Raw genomic sequence first — 23,786 nt, forward strand, 5'->3', positions numbered from 1 at the left:
GCAATTACACTTATCGAGCACTTAACCGTATTAGGAATTTCACTTACATCTCTTCAGATCAAGGCTGGCAAACTGGTCCAGTCTGGACTGGCTGCCTATTTTTATAAATAAAATTTTGAAATATAGCCATCATTCCCATTTGTTTACATATTGCCTATGGCTGCTTTCCTGCTGCAGTGGCAGAGATGGTGACCCACAAAGCCCAGACTATTTGCTTTTTGACTCTTTACAGAAAGTTTGCAAATCCCTGCTTAGATTAGTCGTTCTTTTTAAAAAAGAGGATTCGGAGGCTTTAAAAGCTTAGGTAACTTGCTCAGGTTCATACTGCTAAGATGTAGGGGACTCAGATTTGAACCTGTGTCTTTCTGATCAGGCTGTGCTACTCTTTTATATATATCAACAGACAGAAAAACAGAGTGACTGCCACCCTAGAATGTACCATTAGAGAGAATTTGTGCAGTGAGTCCCTTTTCCTGCTCACCCATTTAAAGGTGAAACCTGAGGAATCCTTCAGGAATCTACCTAATTAATTGCTCGGGGAGCAAATCAAGCTTTCTAGAGAACTAAATTGGTGACGTCAATACCCACTTTCATTCTGAAGAACAGCACTGCCAGTGGAGGCCTGTCTGGTGATTCAGGTGTTTCTTGTACTAGCTTGTCTGTCAATAAGCTAGTGTGGCAAAGTGAGGGCCACAATGAAAATTTAAATCCTTCAAAAGCTGTAGGATGTGGACCCTAAATTGGTTTCTGGTGTAGGTTTTTCCTTTTCTCTAGAAGCAAGTAGGGAAAAATTGAGTGCACTCTAGCTAACAATTTGGTTATCTAAATGCTCGGAAATGGGCAGAAATCATGTTCATGAAATATACACAAATTTAAAGTACAGGAAGGATGGGAGTGAGACATTCAGTTGTATCTATATTTTCTTTCAAAAAAAAGGCTTGAAGAAAATGTAGAAAAATGTTAACTGAGCTTCAGATCTAGGTAATGGCACATACATATTGTATTAACTCTATGCTTCGATATGTTTGAAATTTTTCATTAAAAAATATTTGTTAACAGTAAAATAAAATAGGAGAACTGCATATTTAAGAGCATCCTCTGGTGCCTTTTTAGTAAATACTTGCTCCTGCTGGTCTTTGTACATCAGATTTCATTAATTCTTTTTTAAGCTGCTTTTGCATGATGTGGCATCATCACACGTTTTTAAGTGCTCTCACATACTTTCTTTCAGTTGATAGTCAGTCCTGTAAGGTAGGTGGAATGAACATTATTCTCATTTTATAGATGATGAAACAGGTTTAGGAAAATAAGTTATCTAAAGAAAATGGCTCTTTGGTGATACAGAAACTGAGATTCCAAGCATGAATCCTAATCAAAGGCCATTTGCACTATAATTTTGCTGCTGATCACAAGACCTGCCTGTTTAAATAGTGGTGTTGGTGATGTTAGGATTCTCCTGTGCATAGTGAAAATGCATTTTTCTGTGATTTTTTTTCTAGGAAGAGTGGTGCATTAGATAGAGTCTATCATTTCTGAAACATTTTCAAAGAATGTGGAAAATAAACTGTTTAGGCATGCAGAGGTGGCGGGTTCCTTAAAACACAGGAAATAAAGTATTATTGAGAGAGAGAAGTGAAAACAGAAGTAAAAAGTGACGTCTCTGTGGAACAAGCTAAGGCAGTTGTGGGGCATGGCAGGAGATTGCTGGTTTTCCACAGAAACTCTTCTCTAGTGTTTAATTTTTAAAAACCATGTAGGAGTTTACTTTTAAAGTTTTTAATCATTTTATTTTAAAATGTGGGTATTTCTTTATCCCTCTTTCCTTCTTCTCCCCACCCCCACTCACACGCACAGAAAAATGCTCGGGGTGATCCAATGTAAGGTTCTAGTTGTATTTTTTTCTCTATTTTCTCTAGGAAAGAGTTTTTGCCTATTGACCCCTAAAAAGCTTTGGGTTTTTTGTTTAATTTTGTATTTTTTTTTTTAAAGAAGACTGGGTTTATTTTTTTCTTCAAGGCTTTTCTGTCAAGTTATTTGGTTTGTTTGTATGATCTTTTAGACCTTTCACCTGACTACGCCTCTCAGCCAGCAAATCTTCAGCTCCCTCACATAATGCCACTTCCCGAAGACATCAAGGGCTCTTGCTTCCAAGGTGGGAATAAACGGAACCATGAACCCTTTACTGCAGAACGATTTGGAAACAGTACCGCAGGCTTTGGCAGTAACCTTCATTCCCAGGCACCAGAGAAAGTGACACTTCTTGTAGATGGCACACGTTTTGTGGTGAATCCACAAATTTTTACTGCTCATCCGGATACCATGTTGGGAAGGTAATTGATGATAATTTCCTTTCAGATTCACTCTGTTCCCTAGGAATAGAATACCTGCTGTTTATCTTGCTATAGATGTGAGAATAAAAAGCATTGCATTGCTGATTTTTCTACCGTCCTGCTTGGTGGGACAGGGAGGGCAAGCTGGTAAAAAAAAAAACACACCTTACATGTGTTGGTGATTTGGGGGGGCTGAGTACTTATTTACAAAGCCAATATAATGAACAAAGGGAGTGCAATCAGAACTATGTGAAATAATCTGCTAAATTTCATTCCCTGTTCCTCTGTAAACTCACTGTAAAACAGAAGTCCAATACTTAATTTCTTTTATTCACAATTTGCATAACCTCACAAAAGCAATGTTTTCTAAATTCCACAAGTCAAAGATACTGGGATAAGACGTGGACTGAAAATCATGTTCTTTTGGGGGGAGGGGGGTCATTTGTCTTACTTGTCTTTTAATTTAAAAAAAAAAGAATTAGGCAAGTGTTTGACATGACACAACAACAAAGCCATTTCACTGAAAAGCAGTATTTTGCCTGACATTTATTTGTGGGCCATGCTTAGAAATAGATGCTGTACAGTCATTTTCCAATGTCTCCATCATTGTTTGTTTTCTGAAACTGAATCCTTATATCTGGCTTTTTTGCTTCATAATTGCTCTTTTTATTCTTCATGTTTCATTCGGACTATAGTCTCATCCTTCTCTTACCACCTCCTGCCCCAGCTTTTTAGGGTTAGAATTTAGGAAATAGAAGGAGCCTGCTCAGAAGGAGCACTGGCCAGAAGTCATCTTGGAGCATGGGCTGGGGGTTAGGAGGCCATGGGCCGTAACATGAGGGAGAGAAATGGGAAAAGAGTGCGATATTAATAATAGTGTGTGTGTATACACACTCATTTGGCTTTTGAGGATTTTCGTCTACTTAGAAGTAGATGTTATTTAAAACTCTAACTTCAATCAGGACATTGAACTAGTTTGAACTGAATTAGAAATCAGAGTGGACTACACTAATTTCCTAATTTTAAGCTAAATGGGATGCAGCTATTCAAATACATGTTTACTTGAACATACACATACAAACTCATAGTGAACCATTTTTAATCAAAACCAAACCTATATATTTCTCAAATATCTGAATTAAGATTAAACTATAACATTAAGACATTTTCTAAATGGGCCCTGTATTTTATCAGACTTGACTAACTGTACTCAGTATTGGTATTACTGCTGCTAATGCCCTACCTCTAGTACCGCCCCTTAAAAGTGTTCCTCAGGGCAGGCTGGCTGCTTGCACTAGGTTTCCTCTGAAAGTAGGATAAAGAGAAGGAGGCAAACATTTTCTAGGTAGTAGATTCTCGTGTGGCAGTGGTTCTTTGAATCTAAGAGTGGGTTGTTCTAAGAAGATAGTCCAATTTCTTTACCTAAATAGCTCATTAGCTGAGTTGGCCAAGATCACGAATTCTGAGTTACTTAGGTTTGTCGTGTCCTGAGGCTACATGCAGTATTCATAAGCCAATGAGCTTACAAATGGGGACTACTGGTCACAGAGCGGGCAGATGGAGAGGCTGAGAATGGATTAATGCAAATCTGTGCCACTGCTGGAGAACTATCTCCAAGTTTAGGCCCTGCTGATGATGGGGGCGGGGGCAGATTCTTTTTATACCATGTTGTTCACTATTTTGGTTCACAACTGAGTCAGCTAGACTGCAACCAGAACGTTCCAGAAAAAATGTCAGCATTCTTTGAAGACAGCTTTTATCAGAATGGATTTCTTATGTATGGTGTAGTGACTTGGAAAGCATGTGATACAGAGTCTTCATCAGACCTTTGAAAAGCAGCCAGTTCAGAGTGGAGGCTAACAGTTTTGAACAGCTGAGCCGCAGGGCTTCCCAGCAGGCTAGGAAAGGAAGTGGCCATAAGTCACCACTGGGAACGCATTTCAGGCTAGCTATAGATAGCAACTGTCTGCCCTTGTCCTTGGTACTGGCCTCCCACTCCACAGCTCATGTATAGAAATGCTGCAGCTGTCATAGCGATCATTGGGGCCAGTTTTACTGGAGGGGACTGGAGAGACGGAAGGGTGGAGGGCAGAAGATGAGTAAGAAAAGCCAGGCCTCCTTATATCCTCATGATGCCTGAGTTGATGCCCAGAGCAGGCCTCCTCTCTGAAATATGTCAAACTGCTGATAAGCCTAATAACACCTACCCTCCTTTTCTATTTGACCTGACATTCCCGTAGTTAGGAGTGAATTGGATTGAAGAAGGCTTTTTCTTCCCCAGAGCTCCCTCATTAGAACGTACCAGGAATGGGAAAGCATTAACATATCTGAACCTACTAATACAGATTCACCTATTGGATTAGATGTTAAAAAGCAGAACTCAGGAATACTGAGCACTGCACACCAGATTGGTCAATGTTGATAGAGGAGGGGAAGGAATAGGAAGGGCCAGGAGCATGAGACACTGTCTCCCTGAGCTGCCCAGTCTATACGCAGTCACATTCCTGGTCTGTGGCGAGGGCCAGAGAGGCACCTCACATATTGCAGATGTTTTCCAAGGGCCGGCTCTGCAGATATTTTACTCCATTTGCTGCCACAGAACCTCACCGCAGTTGAACCTTGAGGACTTGTAGCATCGTGCCTCCTTGCACTTAGATGCTGAAAGCAATTGCTGCCTTCTTTTCCAGTCTGAAGGGCATTTCCTAATATTTGAATACATGATGGGAGCTGGGTCCTAGCACTCAGTTAATTTACACTAGGAGAGAGTGAAATGGAGTCTCCCAGAATGAGGGGAAGAAAGAAGTCCTCTCTCTGAAGAATCCTGCTGGAGCAGATCATGTTGTTGCCTGGTATCTTTCAGGATGTTTGGACCAGGAAGAGAGTACAACTTCACACGGCCCAACGAGAAGGGGGAGTATGAGATTGCCGAAGGAATCAGCGCGACAGTCTTTCGAACAGTGCTGGTACGAAAGAGCCTTTTGTTACATCCTCGGCCCACGTGGTCAGAGGCCCTGAGTTCCACCAGCCTGTGTTACTGACTTTTCCACTTCATTCATTATTCCTGTAACATAAGTCTTTCTGTATGAGCTCAATAGGTATCAAGTTCTGATTAAATATGTCAGGACAAGCCTGGAACCACTTTGCTGTTTAATGAATCAACCAACTTGGTGATAGTGCTAATAGCCTATAACTTGTAACAGAACTGGCAATAAATAGAGTGTTTAAGAGGTAATTTTTCATCTTGTTCTTTGCCTACATTTCTTCTTCCTAATCTATTTACAGGATTATTACAAAACTGGTATCATCAATTGTCCTGATGGCATCTCTATCCCAGACCTTAGAGATACGTGTGATTATCTCTGCATTAACTTTGACTTCAACACTATCCGATGTCAGGATCTGAGTAAGTACAGGAGTGGATGAATTTAGTTTGCCTGGAATTGATTGGCATTTTTTTATTACTAAACAGAAAGTTTCAAGTGTGGGTAGAAAATCATCTGCAGAGGCAGAGAGATACGATATTATCCTGTTCCCTCTCTTGCTGCAAAGCACTGAGAAGAAGTAAACAAAAGAAAATGGGTAGTTGTTTATAAATCTAGCTTGACCTGTGAGTCACTAAGCTAATTCCTTCCCTCCTTGGGACCTTGGTGTCTCAACCTTTAAAGAGATAAGGGTACCGAATCTCAGATATTCAGGAAGTCTCACCGATAAAGTCAAACAGCATAAATTGGCTGGGTTCATATAATTATTTTTGTCATTATTAACTTAGTGTTTGTTAAGTGCTTTACAGATGTGAACTTGGTGTAAGTCTTAACAATAACCTTAAAAGATGGGTGATAACGCATTTAACAAATGAGACTGAGAAATTAGCTTGTTCAAAGCTCTAAGCATTAAAAACTGAGATTAGAACTGATAGTCAACCACAAATTTCAGGATCTTATCATTTCCTAGGGTTCCTGAAATTGTTCTCTGAAGTTCATGATACAATTCCCTGCAGATTCCATAAAGGTCTCTGGACTTGTGGTTTCTTTACTGGGTTGGGTCTAGCATATACTTAGAGCAAGTCCTTTGGTGTCGGCAAACTTCAAATAATTCCTCTTCTCTGGTTCTGTAACGTGAAATTGAGATCCAGAGCATCTTCAGAGGAGGTACTACAAAGACTCATCCCCAAATGATTGTTCTCTCTCTCACAGAATTAATGTTTATGGTATGACACCCTATGTTCAACAAACCCTTTGATCAGAATGCTCAAGGATTATTCAACATGAGGCGATGGAAGCGTAGTAGAACGTGAAACATACCTAACAAAATCATGTTAGTTATCGCTTGGAGCACAAAACAATCTCAGCCTTTAAATGGGTCACTTCTCTGGGCCTTATCAATGATAACAACTATTACCCATTAGTCTTTTTCGCTTCAGTAACATACACACTTGTGCAGAGGGGATGTTCACCTGCATTTTCTCTCCTCAGGTGCTTTACTGCATGAACTGTCTAATGACGGGGCTCACAAGCAGTTTGATCACTACCTCGAAGAACTGATCCTGCCCATCATGGTGGGCTGCGCCAAGAAAGGGGAGCGAGAATGCCACATCGTTGTGCTGACGGATGAGGATTCTGTGGACTGGGATGAAGACCACCCCCCACCCATGGGGGAGGAGTATTCCCAAAGTAGGAGCCACCTGCGTAATGTAGATGTTTTCAGCAAGAAACATGCTGCCCAGTATAGCAGCACCTAGATCCTAGAACCCACATGACTAGCACTATTGAGCCAGTGATGAGCACACTCTGCTGGACAATCAGTTCAGCCTAGTGATGCAGGTCTAACCGTTGTGCTGTGGAGCACAGTGTAGTGGATGCTATGCCTTCCGTGCTACTGCCGGTGCCTGGCACTGGGTCGTTTCTGAGGCAGCACATTAAATGGTGGTGTCATTTTTCTCTCCATACCTTTCATTTTAAATTCTTTTGAATTGGTAACAATTGAGAATTCAAAAAGTACAAAGGCATATATACATCGAAACAGTTCACACCCCTGCCTCATCTATCCAGTTTTTCCCATTTTCTTCCAGATGTACTCAATGTGCATATATAAGCACTTACATGCTTTTCCTTTTTATCAAATACCATACTATTACAGACTGTTGTATACCATTTCTTATATTAAAAATTTCTGTGATCTTTTTTATAGCTTTATAGTATTCCATTGCATGATTGTGCAGTAATTGATTGAACTAGCCCTGTTGATGGACATTTAAGCTATAAATTATAAATGATGCTGCAGTGAATATCCTTTTAAACAGTGTTTTCACACATGCATATCTCTATAGAATACTATTTCTGGAAATGGAATTTCTGTGTCAAAAGCTTTGTGCTTTCTTAATTTTGATAGATGTTGCCAAATTATCCTCTGTAAAGGTTGAGCCAGTTTACACTCACAAAACATGAAGATTTTTGCACCCTTACCAAAACAATGTTTTACTAAACTTTTATATTTGCTGTTTGAATTTTAATATGCATTTCTCATTTTATGAATAAGATTGAACATCTTAATTTTTAAGAGCCATTTTAATTTCCTTTTCTGTTAACTGTATTTGTGCCTTTCACCCATTAGATAATTGGATTGTTAGTCTTAGCAATTTGTGTGAGCTATTTGTCACTGCTCTCTATAGATTAAGGAAGTTCGCCCTTTGTAATATGAGTTATATTTTTTTCCAGTTGATTATTTATCTTTTTAGCTTTAATAGTGGTTTCGACTGAGTAGAAATGTATGTTTATGCAATCAAGTGTATCAGCTTTTATTGCTTCTAGGTTTTATGTCATAGCTAGGAAGGCCTCCCTTATCCTGAGATTATAAAAATATCTTGTATGTTTTCTTCCTTATGGTTAATTTATTATTTAACATTTAATCTGTGATCCATCTGTTTTTGTTTGTTTTGGTTTTGTTTTTTTGTGTGGTTTTTTTTTTTGTTGTTTGGTTTTTTTTTTTTTTTTTGCTTCAGGGACAAAAGAAATACAGCTTTCATTAGTCTGATTCTGTTAGCTCATCTCTTCCTCTACGGAAGTCATTGCTCCATAACTAACTACACATCTCCCTTCCCCCCCCTTTCCCCACCCCAGTTCTTTATAGCTCCAAGCTCTACAGATTCTTCAAATACATTGAGAATCGGGATGTTGCTAAAACAGTGTTAAAGGAACGGGGCCTAAAAAACATTCGCATTGGAATTGAAGGTAAAAATGTCCCAGGCAGTATGCAGCTTATGGAATAGGATGGAGCAGTGGCCCAGCTTATGCTCTTAAAACCCAGCTTCCAGAGCACTTAGACAATGGACACACATGAAAACAACCTTCCTACCCAAGTTTGAAGGATCTTTATTTTTGTTTTTGTTTGCCCTTACATTTCCTTTTCATTTTATTTCCTCCGGGGGGGTGAATGGAGCAGGTCTAGTGGGCTCACCAAGTGGGAGGGCCATTCTGCCAAGCTCTTTTGAGTGAGCATCTTTTTGTGATCTGAAAGGATTCTTCTGAAAGCTATAGCTTAGAGACTGAAAATTTAAGTTTATTCTACTATATACCTTTGAGAAATGCCTAGATATATTGACAGAATTGCCTTAAATATCCTTGACAATGAGTCCCAACCTGTGGGCTCCATGGAAGGGTCTTGGAGACTGAATCTTGGAGAGAGCGGAAGCTGTCCTGGTCTCCCTTCCATGGGTCTGTTTTTGCTACTTTTACCACCTCAGTCTTGCCCACAGAACCCATCAGGCCTTCCTTGTGTCTGACTTAGGTTGGAATTTAAAGTTGGAAGAGATGTTTGAGATCATCTGTTAAACCTCTTCCCACTGTGTACTTCCCTTATCTCCCTGGAAACCCCAGGGACAGGTGACAGGGATCTCTCCATTTACCAGAGCAACACAGGCTGTTCTGCCATCAAAACTTTCTTCCACATATCTAATAGGTGACTGCCTCCCTTCTCTGTCTAGACTCTGAAGCTACTCTGAATAAGATTTCTTCCAGAGACACGTGACCACCTTTCAGATATTTTAGGCAGTCCACATTCCCTTAATGAGTTCTCATACAGTGTGCCTTCCAAGCAGCAGAATTAGAGGACTGGACTAGCCATGCCCTAGCAGGACTTTTGTCCTACAGTATTGTGGCCAGCATCTAAGGCTTCTGAAATTATAAGAGGCTTCTCTCCCCCTTCCATTAGAAGGGGTAGAATTTTTGTTACTTCCCTTCTTAGGATAAGGCTAACTGAGCCGGAGGGAAGAGAGGGTGTAGGTGACTGGGGCTGGGAGGACATGGTCAGAGGCTGGTCGCTTCCCTAGTAGTTTTCATGCAGTCTTTGGATTTGGGAGGAAATTGACGCCATGAGGAAGGAGAAAGGATGAAAGCCAAAGTGAGTGTTTGCTGAAGTCATGAGAATGGCCTTTTTCTGTTTCAGGTTACCCTACCTGTAAAGAAAAAATTAAGAGAAGACCTGGTGGTCGATCTGAAGTAATCTATAATTATGTGCAGCGACCCTTTATCCAGATGTCATGGGAAAAGGAAGAAGGAAAGAGTCGCCATGTGGATTTCCAGTGTGTTCGAAGTAAATCTCTCACTAATCTGGTAGCTGCTGGAGAAGATGTCTTGGAGGACCAGGAAATACTTATGCATCACCCACCCCAAGTGGATGAACTTGATCGGCTAAATGCCCCACTTTCTCAGATGGCTTCTAATGACTTTCAGGATTAGGGCCAGCTATGGGTCCACCCCTCTTCGAAGTTTTTCTCTGGGCTGAAAGCCAATCCTTCCCATGAGAAAGAGACATGCTTCTTCCCCATCCTTTCCCTTTCTCCCATAATTAACATGCATCCTTTTCAGTATATTTGCACCTCCGGCAGAGGAGGAAAAAGCTCACTGGTAATAAGCTACCAGCTTTGCAGCAGCCCTGGTAACTTGAAAATTTAGTTTTGGTGCTGTTCACTGAGTCTTTGCATAACTGCAAAAGCCGAAAAGGAAGTCAAGACTCCTGTTGCCTCATATTCAGCAAAGCAGTTCTCATCCTTTATTTGTTCTTGGCTTTTGTGTGTTTTGCTTTATACCAGGCACATTGCTTAGCAGCGAAGGGACCAAACTTAAAAGGAGACAATCTGTCTTCTCCAAACAGGCACTAATGGCATACTCATTAGAGGTTAATGAAGGTGCCATTCCTGGCGGCATCTGTGCCCAGACTGCATCAGGGAAGAACTAGGCTCTCATTCAAAATATCTAAAAGGAAATGAGGTGTTTAAATTCAGTTTCATTTTTCACTAATGCAATGAACAATCCAAAAGATGAAACCTTAGTTTCATGGTGTTTGAGCCAAAATTGATTATCCATTTTGAAGGAGACTCACAACTAAAGTAGAACCTCGAAGTCAGGCCACTTCAATGATCCTGGCTTGGAGGCTGGTGTGGAGCCATGGATCTTCACCCTAGAACAGCATGTTGCTGTGGGTGTGGCTGGGAGACCTTAGATACAACTTACAGGCTTTCAAGATGAGGGCAAAATTTCTCACAAGGGCCGTTTCTCAGTAGGAACACTTGCAAGCGCTCCAGTGAGGGAGCATCACCTGCCTGGGCTTGGTGCCAGTACAGGGTTTTTCTTTGTATATTCTTTTCATATTTAATGGAGTTTTTTTGGATATCAGGATATTTTAATTTTTGAAATAGCCTATGAGTTGCTCACACTAGATGAGAAACCATACTAATGTCACCCCAAAAGGAAGAATGAGTTGAAGGAAAATCAGACCTAGTAATTGTGTTTGCTCTGTCAGCTGTGTGTTCGTCGTGTATGACGACTCATCACTCTCCCCACACTGAGCCACCTTCCCCAAAGTCCCCACGGCTAGAGCCAAATGTGTCATGAGTTTGTCTCCCTTTTTGTAATACAGGTTGGCCTCCCAATCACCTACCCAGAATATTTACTCATCACAGGTTACAAAGAGGCACATGGTTTCCTTCAAGTTCTTTTAAGATAGGAACGTGACCAGTTAAATTCCATTCCCATACCATGCTGTAGTTGATTGTTTTATAACTGTGTCAGTCACGGTCCTCCAAAGGTGAAGTCGGATGGGTGTTGAAAGCTGCTCTTTCCAGACTTAAAGAACAAGAATGTCTTGTGTTCTCTGTGCATGGGGTCAGCATCACAGTGGAAATCAATGCTCTGTCCCTGACTCTGAGAAAGCATCTGGGTTTAAATTGAACCATCCCCCTTTTACAGTCATGATTACCATCTGTTTGTAAGGGTGATGGCCAGGATTTAGGGTGAGAGTTATTTTGTGGCCAGAGGGTAGTTTTATTATTTCCATGAAACTTGGTTCATACTTGAGGTCAAGGTTGGCTGTGATCTTACTAGTAAACATTCATGCCCCTTGGTAGTTGACCAGCCCAGTAATTGTTTAATGGTGCTTCTCTAACACTTCAGTTAGATGACTTTTCCTTGTCATCGCAAAGGAAATTTGCATTGACTGTGTAGCGTGTTACACATAACTTCTGTTCAACAACTATCATTTATTGTCAACCTGCTGCAGCTGATACTCCCATTTACCTAGTCCTTGTTTAGGTAGAAAGCCACATATGAAAGTATGACATGTACTTAACACTTTTTCCTGTGTAAATGATTCATTTACTCTGGCTTTCAAGAACTAGATCCTTTTTTCCCCAAATTGGCTTCATACACTTTTAGCCCCAGCCCTATGGAAAATCTTTGGAGGTAAATCTGCCAGTGTCACCAAGTGGACTGCCAGTGACGACTGAGGAAAAAGCTGGGCTGTCAGGCTGCTTCAGCTGGAGCCCAGCATCACTGATTTGTGGCCCCCCTCAGTCATAGCTGCTCTTGTTCCCACGGTCAGTTACTGGCCACCTGGGCAAGAAGTGTTTCTAATAAAAAAGGTGGGACTCAGGTTTGGTATTTTTTCTAAGTGCCTAAATAAGTAAGCCAGGTGGTTTATACAGTTAGAATTTCATAAGGAAATGGTTTTACCCAGACTGTCTTACTCAGAGGTATCTCAGCAAACCAAGATGAACCTGAATTTGAGCTTTAGAACCCAAGTCTATCTGCATCATACCACGTATGAGTAGGAAACATTTGCCACTGAGGACTTAAAATAGTGGGCAAGGAGACAGTGTTAAAATGTGTCTGATAATGATTTCTCCAAAGTAGAAAGGTATTCAAAGAATGATAGCAAAAGGTATAAAGAAGCTAGAAAGTAGCTGGACTTACTGCACACAATATGCAATAGCCAGTATTATTTTGAACTAAAATCGAAGAGAATGGTGTGATATCTAATGTATACAGGTCTATGAAAATACTATGAAATAAGCCCAGCAAGGATGAATATACTTGCAGGTAGTGTTCCAACAGGACCTTGTGTAAGTAAAAACAGAACACAGGCTTCAATTCACACTGGCAAGGTGTGATACGATCCTTATCAAATGGAAATGCAAAGTTAAGGAGAGGTTTGAGTACTTTATTCAGTGCCGCCACTTGCCATTACTCTGAAGTTGTTAAAATGGGCTGAGTTCAGAAAGCAAACCCGATGCCTTCGTGGGAGATGGAGCGACATCTATGCTCTGAGTGGAACCACCTCTGCAGAACATTTTCTCTTAAAGGCAAAATGCCTTTAATTTTGCCTCTGTACTTAAAGTTGCACATGTTCACCTACCAGTGTTTACGAAATCCTATGTTTGGGATGCTTTTTTTTAATAAAATATTTTCATTTGTGTCTTGTGGGTTTTTTTTTTGGGCAAAAAATAAGATGTTAAAAGGGACTGAAAGGAGCAGCACTGGCCTACCCAGAACTCTCCTCTCCTACGGCAGCTGTCTTGCCTCAAGCCTGTTTCCTGTCCTGCTATTTTTTTGTACCTCTAGGTTCCAGAGCCCTAATGGTCTCCCTTCTCCAGCTCCTGGTTAATTTGCATTCCAGACCCCTAATCCCTCGAACAACGAAGTAGGATCCTGCAAAGTCAAACGTAAATTTGAAAGATATGAGGACTCAAACTTCAATGTCCCAGTTTTGGTTTATAGCAAGTGACCGCAGCATGGCACCAATGAGAAGCAGGTGATGAGGGAGAGCGAAGTGCAGGCAGGTCCCTTGGAGACACTGCTACAGAGCCTCTCTCATTTGGTATCTGAGCCCTACTCCAGTCTGGTGTCTGCTGAGCCCCCTCAGCTCACTTAGCCTGGGAGCCTACTGGTGAAACAACTTCAAGGGGCACTAGCGCAAGCCTGTGCCTTCCTAGCAGGCCTGCCTTTACCAGCACAGACGTTAGAACATGCTCTGGAGACGTAGCCTGTTGAGTATATTCTGTGCCAAGCTCTGTAGGGCACAGTGCCTTCCCTCAAGGGGCTTTTTATAATCACATGGAGATGTCTATAAACAGTCCAGCTCACTAAGGAACCTCAAAAGGATGGAGTAGCCAGTTGTTACTGTGAGGGGTAGAGTTCACAGGAGAATTCTAGAAGTGGCACATGCCCCAAATTGTGAAGGATGAATACAAGTTGTTTTGGATCCATGAGTACACGGGGAGGTAGTATCCCAGGCCAACTCAACCGTGAGTAAAGGGAACGTAACTGCTTACTGTCATCAGGGAAGTGGATGGGGTGATGCAGGTGTGAGGCCAGAGTAAGGAAAGACTTCTATCTTGGACAAAGGTGTATTGGGAGCCCTCACAGGTTTTCTGCAGAATGACATGATGAGACTTGAAATTTAAGTTTCTTTGGCAAGAGGGGGGACAACAGACTTGAAAGACCAAAGGTCATTTAAAAGCCCACTGCACTGGGTTCAGTAAGGAAAGATGAAGGCACTGATAGAACAGGTGGCCATGCCCCGGACCTGGACATGCTTGCTACCGGGAGCCATGCAAGAAGCTTCTGGCCTGGACAGCTCGGGAGACTGCCCTAGGAAAGAAGGCCATGGAGGCAAGAGGAGCCCCGACAGCTTTAGTCTGAGCCCAAAGGCAGGCCTCCAGATGGGAACGTCTCGTGGTCAGTTGGCTACATGAGACCTAGGGTTCTGGGGAGTAGTCTGGGTAAGTTGGTCACTTTGATGACCTCACCACAAAAACATGGTAGTTGGAGGCACACTATGGGGCAGATGGCCTAGAGAGCATGAGTGAAAAAAGGGCAAAAGTCACTGCTCCGAGGAGCACCACCAGCATTTAAGGGGTGGCAGAGAAACCACGAAGGAGGAAGTCAGGGAGGTGGGCGCAGTTTTTAAAGTCAACAGTGTGAGTGCAGCAGGTTGATCAAGTAAGATGAAGAGCAATGGCAGGACACCAGTGATCAGAGGAATAATAATAAAAATTGATACTAGCATGCTTTATACATAGGATAATACTAACACATCACACAAGGAACAGGAACCAGACTGGAGTGGGTTGAAGATGGAGAGGGAAATGATGTAACAAAAGTGACTGCAGTGTTCTTCAAAAAGCACTAATTATTATTCACAGCCCCCTGCCTGTATCACAGCATGAGACCATACCTACCAGCTTCCAAAGTCCTGGACTGCTCACTCCCCTCTGCCTAATCACTACTGTTCACAAACATCTCCCAAAAACTTCCCTAAGTTTCCCAACAACTTTGAGTTGGTTTAACAGTACTGTTATGTTGACACTAGAACACTAACTTTACAATTGATGCTGCATTTAAGACATTTAGTGGGTAGGAATTCTCCCCTCAAACTCATCTGCAGTTTAGAACCACAGGGCACTTCCATGTGTCCCGAGTGCCTGCTATTGAGTTCTGTGTATTATGGGTGCTTAAATGTTATTTGGGCAAGATGTTTTTCTCTGAAAATATGCCTGAAAAAGCACATTGGGGTTGGTTTTAAGTCAGTGTTGGCTTTGATGGGTAATTCCAGGTAAATGTATGCTACTTAGGAAAGGAAAATACCATTCACTGAAGCCTTCTGAGTTCTAAAAACCTCATGTGGGTAACACACAAAAGACGAGGAGAGACAAACAGAAGGTGATTCAGGATATATGCTTTCCAAGGAAATGATTCGGAGAAAAGGTATTAGTAATAAATAGCAGAGGATTGCTATTATGCCATATAGATGAGTTTTAAAACTAGCAATCTGCTAGTCAAACCTTGAATATTAATCCTGAAGGAATGCATCTGTGTTACTTTTGAAAGTAATTCTAAAAAGAAACAGGCACCAAAGAAACTTCCCATGCACTCTGAATCAAGAAGAGTCTAAATCAAGAAGAGTAACATCCCTAGTTTAGGTTCATTTCAGTATACACTAAAGTTCTATTATTTTCTAACTCCCACTGAGAGTAGGAAACAGGATTACCTGTGAACAGGACCACCAGTAAGCCAATCCCAACATGTTTCCAATGTACCTTTAAAGACAGTAGACATTCTGCCTACGTTTAGCTGCCTTCTGCCTGCAGGTCCTACCTAGTCTTCCCCCTTCCTGCCTTTTCCTGAGGTTTCTTTCCCTAACCTAGAGAAGGCGTAAGAAGTGGGACCCAATAGGACTCAAGTACTCAAGATCTGGAGGCAGAACCCTGCTCTGGTGGACACAGGTGGCCAGGAAGTCTCATCCTGAGAGCTTTTGAGATTCCTGGTCAACCCCAGGCTGGGGGCTGCAAACAGATGTACAAAGGGTCTGCAAGTTAAGAGCACTTTATCAGAAAGTTCTCCCCTCAGCCTTACCACAAGGGGAGAGCCCACTGCCCTGTAATATGGAACAGGGTAGAAAGAACACATGCGGGGCCACGAATAAGATGGTCTCTTCGTATGGAGAGCAATTCAGAAGACTCAGGTCCCAGCTTCCCTGGGAGAGGAAAGCACTTTGCCTACAGATGGTGATACAGTGTTAGCATTCTGCCTCTTTGAATAAGAAACTGTATTTGACTTGTTTCACACAGTTTTTAAACAGTTTATTCAAAAGTTTAAAAATTAAAAGGTGGGCGTTTCCCCCTAAAACAGAGTACCCCCTGCCACTCCCAAACACACAGCCTATCGCCACTCCTGCTGCACCTGCTTACCCGTGCTTGCCACACACTCTTGCAAAACGCGCGGGGGTCAACACCCCAACTATTTGGTAATACAAAGAAACTACAAACTTACACAAAGGATTCTCATTTACTTCCTTTTCACTAACAGACCATGAATGAAAGATGAGGGGCAGACACATTACCTTCATCCAGAGTTCATACTTCCTTATGTTCTTTTTCCTTCCTCTAAGACGTTAAAGTCCAAAGTAGTTTCACTTACTACTAAAACTTTGCATTCCAGTTTTCCTCTCTGAACGGCTAAGCTGGGCCGCGCCTCCCCAGCTGGCCTGAACAACATCAAGCCGGCAGGACGCAGTCCCCCAGCTGTAGCTTGCCCATGTCACTCTGCAACAGGTACAGTTACCACACAGGTGCAAATGATGCTTTCAGAGTTATCAAAAATTTAAAAATAATGCATTTATATGGAGTCTCCACCATTATCTGACACAGCAAAATCCCTTAAAGATGGTGGCAGCTGTAAAAGAGAAGGCACTTTGTGCTGAAATTCAGAAGGCGCCTCATGGGAGAACGCCACAGCAGGGCCCGGGCAGCCCAAGCTGGGGGCCGCCCATTAGAGTGAAGAGCATCCCCCAAGAAGGCATCTGTAAAGGAAAACTCTGCAATCATGATTCCAAGGCAAAATGGTACTTAAAGTTGGGAAAGAAGAAATACAAACACGAAAAAAAGAAGAGAAAACACAGTGCACCAAGGTTTGAGCGGTGAACTTGACCAAGATCTTACAGGCTGGCTCTGCAGTGCACTGTCTTTTGGGCTGGTTCATTCACCACTTCGAAGGAGGTTCTGGAGACCGAGCAGGAGCAGCACCTTAGCCACGAGGATTCCAGGTCTCCTGCCTCTGCCTGGCTCTCCTTACTGTGTTCCCAGGGTAAACCAAGTTCCCATTGGAAGCACTTGTGGGTACTGCTGGTCCACTGCAACATCCAGCTGAGGGATTTTTCTGATACAGCCGTGAAGAGAAAGTGAGGGTTTTCCACGTGATCCGCGACTTCTTGGCAACACCCAATGGCTTTAGGGGCCTTCTAAGAGCAACAATGGATCAAGCCAGCATCCCCCATCAACACTGAGAAAAGCGGCGTATTTCAGATGGGTGGGAAGATAAACACCAATGGGTTGAGGGTCTTTAGCCTAGTACCATAAATAAAGTGCACCACGAATGGAGGCTATAAAAAGCCACCCGCCAGGGCGGGCGAGGTATGGGGAGAAACTACCATCACCACCCCATCAGAAAATGGTGGATCATTTTCTGCAGCCAGAATGCTGGCTGCTGACGCTGTCATTATTGCTTTATTTCCTTAGGACTATGGAACTTTCAGCTGTAAAGGAAAAGAAATACTTGGTGGGCTTGGCAGAAAGCATATCACGAAATCACGAGAATTGGCTGTTATTCAATAAGTATACAATTTCAATAATGTTGGATGATGGCTGTTTTTTCCCCTTTGTTCTGATGAACTTAGGAAAACATCTATCAAATTGGCTCACGACGCTTCTAAAGAAGCTGGTATAGTAGAAATGGCTGTCTTTGTTTTCCAGCCCCTCAGATGTGCTATGGAAGAGGATCTACTCACTATCACATTTCAGGCAAGTTTACCAGGACATACTGGTGAGTTCCATAAACTTCTTGGAAGCTCTTTCAAAAGTGTGTGTGAAAGGAACACTGTGATGTTGCACACAGAACTCTGCTCTGTTTAGGATCCATTTCAAGGATACTATTTTGCTGCTTTCATGTATGAAGGTATTGCCCCGCGTGCAGTCAGGCCCTCAAAGCGCTTGTATGTGTAATTGATGAAGACCCAGTCTTTGTTCTTGTAGTCAGTCTCAGGGTGATTACTTGTTGCCACTGGGAAAGAAATAGATGTGAGAGTTGATTTACTGTCTTACCCCGAGGGACCACTTGGTACTGAAGACATGACGTTCTGAAGAAAAGAATCAGTTTCTATGTGGGAAAAGTTATTTTTCACTTACTCTGTGAGAATTTTGTACATTGAATCTCACTTGTTTCACATATCCTTTAAAAGTTCTATTTTCCCATTTCTGTCATTTCAGGTTACCTAACCTTTAGTTTAATAAATAAGAATGAGAGAACAGATCCTTGTGATTTACCCAAGCAGCTGAGCAGATTAAACATGGGAGTCTGAAATCATCTTTCATTTGGCAAGGCCTGGCTAGTACCCAGCATCAGCACTGGAAAATGCTTACGAAGAACCCGAAGAACTGAAGTCCCTCTCCATGTTCTCCACCCTCATTTTTAAACATCACCCCAAAACTGAGGGGTAAATAATGCACTTGTAAGGCAGTAGGAGGCAGTGTTGGTGATATTACCTGTTGGCTTAAGAATATCAGATTCTGGAAACTCATCGAAGTTTGAGGTATCATCAATGCTTTTGATTTCAATAGATATTGCAGCAGGTCTCTCTCTGCCAAGAATAGACATGCCAAAAATTACTATAGTTAGTAATCATATGGGTCATAACTAATCAAGTCTTCTCCAAAGAAGACCGCTGGTCTGACACAGGAAGACTAGCCCCTGACAGGCAGCAGTTATTTTCTCCAAAAAGCTTCTGACTATAGACCAACTGTGCCAACTGACTACAACCAAACAAAATAAATTACAATGGAAAAAATATAAGGAACAATTATTAATGGCTAGGAAGACAAGAGCAATAAGGAGAAATTAAAGTCCACAGTTAGGCACTCCCCCGAATGCCTGCCCCGCCTGCTGAAAGGGACCTGGACCTCCTATCAGAGGTGCACGTGGGCAGGGGGCACTGAAAACACGACACACAGGAGGCAAACGTAAAAATCACAAGGATGCAAGTCAGAACCCAATTGTGAAACAGATAACTTCACCTTCTGTTTAGCAACCAGCAAGAGCCGAGTAAGCGGCTAGAGGCTCTCGCTGGGCTAGCGGCCCTCTACAGACCAGGACAGTCTTCCTCTCCACCCTCCACACCATCTCCTGCCCTAGTCCTTCCACTCCTTCTCCTTCTTCATCTCCCAGTGACAGTGCCTAACCTCTGGGCAGGGACTGTCCTTCAGGCGGTCCCCAACACCAGAGAGGTAAAAGAACATGCTTCTTTGATGTTCCCTTCACCATGGAACCCAAAGTTCACTTCACTGTGGAAATAACTGCTAGCTTCAACAGAGCCGATGGCTCAGGGCCAACCGGAACCTCCAACTTCCTGTCCTTACCATGAATCAAAATCAGGAAAATACCCTGAATTTCTAAGAAATTAATGACTTGGTTTGCCAATCATGATGCTTCCAAATTAGTATTAAGCAAACCAGACTTTCTGAAATAATCCTGAAAGCTTTCATATGGATATACCTGATATGTTCCCAGTCAACGCCTTCAAAAAAAGAATTACATTTGATTTCCTCAACTCCAGAGGCTCCAATCCTATGTTCCCATTCACAGCAGAATCTGGAAAAGACAGAGGCCTTTTCAGCATACCTCAAGTAGTCTCTTCAGGAAAAGGAATAACCTCCCCTTTTTTTAAAGAAATGGGAAGAAGCAGGGGATGGCAAATCCAGGAAATAACGAAAGCCTAAAAAAATGGAGTCGCTCATGTCAGAAAGCCTAGGGCAGGGGAGATGTTCTCTGACTGATACCTCAAAATTAGATCCTTGGCTTTCTCAGAGATAGGAACTTCCGGAGGAAAAGTCAAAGTTTCTTTCCAGTTCATCACCTTCTTATATGTCTCTTGAGGGGTCTCAGAACAGAAAGGCGGGTAGCCTGTAGTAAAAAAGGAACTTGGAGCTTTAACAATGCAGAACTTTGAATCTGAGATTATTCTCCTTAATATGATTCTATGTATCTTTAATGACCTTGTTATGTCCTTCCTTCCATGACATAGATAGGATTTCCACTCATCCCAGAAAGCATCTAAACAAATTTTTTATCTTCCCCCAAACTCCTAAACCCAAAGTGAAGTTGTGCTTCTGGAACCACAAGGGAGCCACCTAATCACAGGAGCTGGGAGAAGAGAGGAGGACATAAGCAGAGTTGCAGATGTGGGAACCACTGTGACCAAAGAAGAAATGAAAGGATGAAACATTAGTAAGAAATGACTCCATTTTAAGAACATCTTTATGTGGGTAAAGTGCCAAACAAGTTGAGTAATGAAAAAGTATGGGTTTTAGCCCTGGCTGGGGTGGCTCAGTGGACTGAGCGCCGGGCTGCGAACCAAGAGGTCGCTGGTTTGATTCCCAGTCAGCACACAGGCCGGCCTGGGTTGTGGGCCAGGTCCCCAACTGGGGGCAGGCGAGAGGCAACCAATCCATGTATCTTTCACATATTGCTGTTTCTCTCCCTCCCTTCCCCTTTCTAAAAGTAAATAAATAAACTCTTTAAAAAACAGAAAAAAAAAGGGGTTTAAAAGTGACCACCACCCCTCTTCTGAGAACTACAGGCGAGAGGACAAATCCTCACATACTGTAATTACTCTGCCTGCCCTCCACACAGATTACAGCCCAGAGGCATCCATCCAGTGCTCACAAAGACAACACAGCCAGTCAGATGCCACACCTGACATCTGCACAGATGCACCGCGACCACCCCAGATACACTGACTCTCCTAGTGCTCTCAGGGGTAGGGCCGCCCCACCGGAGCATCCCCTAAATGAGACACACCAATCTGAATAAAAGGGAGAGAGGTCAGAGGGTTCCGTGCTTTGAAGGCCTTGAGAGAGGAAGGGGATAGCAAATAAGAAGAGTGCATGAGGCGATGCCCAGCTAAAGTTCTCTGCATACAATGGATGTTTAATAAATGCCAGTGACTAAAAGAGCTGCTAGGAAAAAGCAGGAAAAAAACATGGTAAATTGATCAGCACAGGATGTCAGTGTGCCACAGAACATAGGGTATACTTTTTTGGCCAAGAGTTTTCTACCTGGGAAACTTGACTTTGAAAGATGGGGAGGGTAGAGCCCTGGCCCGGTAGCTCAGTTGGTTAGAGCGTCGTCCCGGTGCACCAGGGTTGCAGGTTTGATGTCAGGTCACAGCACATACAAGAAGCAACCAATGAATGCATAAAGGGGTGGAATAACAAATCAGTGTTTCTCTCCCTCTTTCTCCCTTCCTCTCTCTCTAAAATCTATAATTTTTTTAAATTAAAAACAAGAAAGATGGGGGAGGGGAGAGAACATAAATCAATCTCAAATTGAAAGAGCGTTTATTATTTATCAATGTAGGAATCTTTCCTGGCTACACAGAAAAAGCCATCTGAAAGCATGCTACTTACCGATGAGCATCTCATACATGATCACTCCAAGCGACCACCAATCACAGAGCTTGTTGTACCCGGTCTGCATGAACACCTCAGGAGCAATGTAGTCGGGGGTGCCTACTGTGGAGAAGGCCTGAAACACACGCCACACGTCAGGGAGGCCCAGCAGGCTGGAGGGCGCCCAGAGTTTTGTTCTGCGGACCAAAGGCCGCAGCACCATCTGGAGCCGCCCATGAAATAAACATGCAGGAAGGCCTAACTGCTTAAGGGCAAACCTGATTTGCCAGAGCACTTCCAAAAGGAAAAACAAAGCTCTGTCAATGAAGCGAGAGACCCACAGGTACCTGTCATGATGACTAGCACCATGATTTACTGAGCGTCCAGTCAGCGCCAGGCTCTTTTCTTCTTATGATTATGAGATTATTTGGTCCTGACAAGACTTGGCTAAGAGGGCCTTATGAACCCAACTTCGCAGATTAAAGAACATGATGCCCAAAATGGCTTTGCCTAAGGCCTCAGAACTAATTAAGTGGCAGAGTGCAATTTGGAAATTATCTTGCTCCAAATCATCCCCTTCCACCCCATACATTCTTTGATTTGAGAGCATTATTAAGGGAAGTTTTATTATCAAAAGCTAAAGTTATGTCCTATCGGTCAAAGGTTTATAAATGTCTATTTACCAAACTTAACTATTTATGTAAACAGTTCTTAAAGGAACACTTTCTAAATTCAAGTACTCTCTTCCCATACACCAGAGCCGCAATACTGGGCAAGTGCCGTCCAAGCCTTCCAGTGTGCTCGGCACTGGACGGTTGGCCACGTGGAAGGCTCCAATGTAGGTGCTTTCAATATTACACAGCTTCTAAACTTAAAAATTACAGCTGTGGTTGTCTTTTTAAATTAATTATTATGAAATACTCTAAACATACAGAAACAAAACAGACAATATAATATACATGTAACCATTACCCACATTAAAAAGAGGTTAAATAATGTGCCATATTTGTCTCAGATTATTTGTCTTTTAAAAGAAATAAAACCAAAGAAACGATGAAAGCCTAGTCTCCCTCCCTCCCTCCCCACCGAGATTAAAACCTCCCTGAAGTTGCTATTTTATGCTTGTATGAATATAGACGTAAGTGACATAACATTCCTTCTTGTATATTTTAACTTGGGTTTCATACTGTACTCTGTTATTCTACAAGGCTACAACTTGGTTTTTTTTTTTACTCCAATTATAAATGAGATTAACTCATGTAGCTCCAGAACACCCATTTTACTGCTGTATACACTATTCCATTCCACAAATGTCCGTGTCTTCTTAATCCATTCTCCTGTAAATGGGCACATACTTATTCCAATGTTTCACTATAACAGATAACACTCGAATAAACATTCCTTTAACACTTCCTGGGCACTTACACAAAAATTTCACTAGATGTAATAGAAATAGTATCGCAGGGTCTTCTACTTAATTAGACATCTTCCAATTGTCCTCCAAAGCAATTATGCCTGTTTAAACACTCCCAGTGGGGATGAATATTACATATCTCACCAACACTTGGTTTTGTCACATTTTTTAATTTTTACCAATAAGATGAATATGAAATGAGACCTCACTGTTTTAATTTGCATCTCCCTCATTTCCAATAAGGCTGAGTGCACAGTCATGTTAATTAGTCATTCAGGTCTTTTTTTCTGTGAATTCCTATTCACATTCTTTGCCCATCAGTTTTGTTTTTTTGTTTTTTTTAGTTGCGTTATTTTTTTCTTATTGATTGATAGGAATTTTGTATAAATCCAGGGTATTAATCCTGATTCAGTACATTAATCATTAATCCTTTATAGTTTTACATATTCCAAATGTCTTCTCCCAATCTGAGGCTTATCATTTTATTATGATTTTTTAAATGGTGTAATATTTGTCACATACCAAAAATTTGTAATTATAAAGCATAACAACGAAAATGAATACCCATGAGTTCAACTGCAGAACTGAAATATGACCAATATCATTAAAACCAAACACGCATTCCTCCTCATCCCATCCTTGAGCCCCAAAGCCCTGCACGCTCAATTTTATCATTTCTCTGCTTTTAAAAATAAATTTAATTTTGCCATGTGTCTCTTTAAATGCAATCTCTTTTAGTTTTTGAAGTTTGTAAAGATGTACCATTTACACG

General features: G+C 42.0%; 2 protein-coding genes across 4 annotated transcripts in view; one reads left to right on the plus strand and one right to left on the minus strand.

Annotated features, from left to right (window-relative positions):
- The window catches only part of KCTD20 (potassium channel tetramerization domain containing 20), a 32,880-nt gene extending 19,782 nt beyond the window's left edge, over nucleotides 1-13,098 (plus strand). For both annotated transcript variants that reach the window (XM_054569280.1, XM_054569282.1), the window contains exons 3-8: nucleotides 2,060-2,330; nucleotides 5,191-5,293; nucleotides 5,613-5,733; nucleotides 6,803-7,000; nucleotides 8,447-8,557; nucleotides 9,771-13,098. In XM_054569280.1, the coding sequence (XP_054425255.1) occupies nucleotides 2,060-2,330; nucleotides 5,191-5,293; nucleotides 5,613-5,733; nucleotides 6,803-7,000; nucleotides 8,447-8,557; nucleotides 9,771-10,063 (1,097 nt within the window). In that variant the 3' untranslated portion in view covers nucleotides 10,064-13,098. The remainder of the gene's footprint in view (nucleotides 1-2,059; nucleotides 2,331-5,190; nucleotides 5,294-5,612; nucleotides 5,734-6,802; nucleotides 7,001-8,446; nucleotides 8,558-9,770) is intronic.
- Nucleotides 13,099-16,231: 3,133 nt separating this feature from the next.
- STK38 (serine/threonine kinase 38) overlaps nucleotides 16,232-23,786 on the minus strand; it is a 37,898-nt gene continuing 30,343 nt past the window's right edge. For both annotated transcript variants that reach the window (XM_054569284.1, XM_054569283.1), the window contains exons 10-14: nucleotides 21,619-21,736; nucleotides 19,990-20,113; nucleotides 19,706-19,801; nucleotides 18,700-18,794; nucleotides 16,232-18,217 (exon numbers count right to left, since the gene is read on the minus strand). In XM_054569284.1, the coding sequence (XP_054425259.1) occupies nucleotides 18,087-18,217; nucleotides 18,700-18,794; nucleotides 19,706-19,801; nucleotides 19,990-20,113; nucleotides 21,619-21,736 (564 nt within the window). In that variant the 3' untranslated portion in view covers nucleotides 16,232-18,086. The remainder of the gene's footprint in view (nucleotides 18,218-18,699; nucleotides 18,795-19,705; nucleotides 19,802-19,989; nucleotides 20,114-21,618; nucleotides 21,737-23,786) is intronic.

The sequence above is a fragment of the Pteronotus mesoamericanus genome, unplaced genomic scaffold, assembly GCF_021234165.1.
Source record: "Pteronotus mesoamericanus isolate MK-2021 breed Mesoamerican mustached bat unplaced genomic scaffold, CSHL_Meso_final contig_20, whole genome shotgun sequence".
Taxonomy (NCBI): domain Eukaryota; kingdom Metazoa; phylum Chordata; class Mammalia; order Chiroptera; family Mormoopidae; genus Pteronotus; species Pteronotus mesoamericanus.